The 2,602-nt window shown below is 41.7% G+C and overlaps 1 protein-coding gene across 1 annotated transcript; it reads right to left on the reverse strand.

Annotated features, from left to right (window-relative positions):
* Positions 1-1,666: 1,666 nt before the first annotated feature.
* Positions 1,667-2,175, reverse strand: LOC118336217 (hepcidin-like). The gene is made up of 3 exons (XM_035672819.1): positions 2,089-2,175; positions 1,920-1,991; positions 1,667-1,756 (listed from the first exon to the last, which is right to left on the reverse strand). The coding sequence occupies exons 1-3, from the start codon at positions 2,173-2,175 to the stop codon at positions 1,667-1,669; spliced, it is 249 nt and encodes an 82-aa protein (XP_035528712.1).
* Positions 2,176-2,602: the final 427 nt, after the last annotated feature.

The following is a 2,602-nucleotide window of genomic DNA, read 5'->3' on the forward strand; positions in this document are numbered from 1 at the left end:
ATTAACTAAATATGAGCAGGTCAGCACAACTGGGCTGACAAATGCTCCACTTCCAAATTTCTCCCAGTGGGGTATGAAGCTGTGGAGTTGGAGGGTTGGAACAAAATGTCAGCACAGACGTGACGTCATAGACCTGTACCCGGTAGAATCATGACATTTTATCTGCTAAATATCAGCATCTTAGCATTGTTATTATGAGCATTTGAGCACCCTGACATTAGCGTTTAGTTCAAAGCAACACTGTCCATAAGTACAAACTCACATAGCCTCTAACATAGCTGTAGAGTTCCAGTCTCTTTTAGTAATAAAACAGCAAAGTGGATTCATGGTGGTTCATCTTTTCATCAATTTTTGGTTGCAGACGACAAAAACGAAAGATACCAAAAACTCTGTTGTTCACCGCAGCTCCCAGTTCAAGTCAAGATTGTCTAATCAAATGACCGACAGCAGTAACATCCTGTGAGTTTCTCAGCTTACCTCTCGAGCACTTAAGTTTGTACACTTTAAACATGCTAGCTTGAAGATTTATAGAGCTAGTAATACTGTAGTTCACCGATGAACAGGCCCCTAATTGCTTGCTGCCTGCCTGCATTGTGTTTTCTGTGTGTGTGTATGTGGGTATGAGTCAGATAAAATAAACCACATGGTGTGTGCGTGTGTGTGTGTGTGTGAGGAAGCTGAACAGAACCCTCTGCTCTCATTTACTATCTCCTTGTGTGGTTTGGCAGTAGCTCTGTTGGTATGGGGGCGTGTAACGGGCATCCGTCTGGGCGCGAGGCAGGCCTGGCATGCCGCTCAGCCCCCCGCAAGGCTGCATGAGGGTGGGATCAGAGCGGGAGTCTGCCAGGCTCCAGACTGGTAGTCTGTGTGGATGTGTGAGTCTGAGCATATGTGTGTTTTCTGGCGCGTGGATGCACTTCTGTGTGTGTGGGTGTAATTAAATCGTAATCACACAGGTTTACATAGCAACCACAGGTCTGCTATTGTTCTGCTTGTCACTTGCAATATGTTGCCCTTTCTTTATGTTGTTTCAACATTTATAACTATCACAGAGTCTGAGTCTGTATGTCCACCAAATCATTTCTGCACTGAATTAACACCAGACTATTTATTTGACCTTTGTGGTCATTATAATTGTGAGGTACAATGCAGCCATGCTGAAAGTAACACAATAGCATGCATACCACCATGGCTAGATGCCATACCTCCCCTCACTGGATAACAAGCAAAGTACAGCAGAACTGGGCTGGGACTGGTTAGCACTTGGACAGCAGACCACCCTTGGAAAATGAAATTGCCTCTGGAAGTGTTGTTTGTTAGAGGCCAGTGGAGGGCGTTACTCCCTTAACATCCCAGTATTTGGGCCTGCATGGTTGGTGACAGATATTAAGTGTTGGACTTAACAGCCCATTTCCCCATTTATCAAAGTGTAGTGCCTTCACATTCTCTCTCTGATTATAGAGATTGTATTGCATATTGTATGCAATAGCGGTTAAATGTATCCTGAGTCTACTGTTCATCCATAACACGCTATTTGACACTGACATTAAAAGTGAATGTGACAATACACAATAGTATCTGTAGGTAGTGTTTAATATAAGCACATAGTAACTACAGCATGAACAAATCCAGCGACGTCACATTTTTATTTTCCGTACAACGATCCTCAGTTGCAGCACATGCCACAGACATCGAGTTCGCAGCACCCGCAGCAATACCGGCATCTAATGGGACTCTGTCTGACGTTATATGGCATCTGTGTGAAAGAAAAGACATTAGAGCAAAGTGTTCTCCAGCATTAACACTTATTCTGTTTATTCAGTTTCATCCGAGAAGTATCAGGGCAGTTTGAAGGAAAAACCCACCCACTTTTGAATTAGTTTGTTAAAGGACTTATATAGTCAGTCGGCTGAACATACCATCCATGTTTCCACAGATGTCTCTTCTTGTGATGCACTGTCGTTGCTTATTGCCTCCTCCAGCTCTTTCAGCTGTTAATGAATAATTTGGAACATTTAGGAAGTTAGTATTTTCACAAAACACTCACAGCTAATAAGCAAATGAAATTACTTGAAGTCAAGTTGTTACCTCAGTGACTGGGACAGCAGAGCTCTCCTGAAGGCAAATGAAGGCGAGCACGACGGCCACTGCAACTACAACACTGAATGTCTTCATCTTAGGTTTGAGTGGATTAGTTTTCTTGTCTGATGGTTGAATGTGTAAAACCTGCTGGTATTTATACTCACTAAGGCCACTGTTGCCTCATCACTGACAGCACTTACTTGCATCACTCCCTGGGTGATGCTGGGAATGGTTATAGCAAAGTCCTGAGGAATAGGATGTTCTGTAATTTTGATTGTAGGGTTACAGTGTCATTATTGATTTTCTATAAACAGAATACACAGTTACATACATGAATACATGAATTTCCAAATATACCATATGGGAGAATGTACTGCTGATTTGAATTCAAAGAGATTTATTTAAAATATAATGTATGTATATTTTCAAGGAGAGACATGAGGTGCAAGATGGTCTGAAATAAAAGCTTTAAACACATAAATTAGTGATATTATAATTATCCAAATTGTTAACAAACACC

The sequence above is a fragment of the Morone saxatilis genome, unplaced genomic scaffold (genome assembly GCF_004916995.1).
Source record: "Morone saxatilis isolate NCDOM2014 unplaced genomic scaffold, NCSU_SB_2.0 Contig24, whole genome shotgun sequence".
In the NCBI taxonomy this organism is placed as follows: domain Eukaryota; kingdom Metazoa; phylum Chordata; class Actinopteri; family Moronidae; genus Morone; species Morone saxatilis.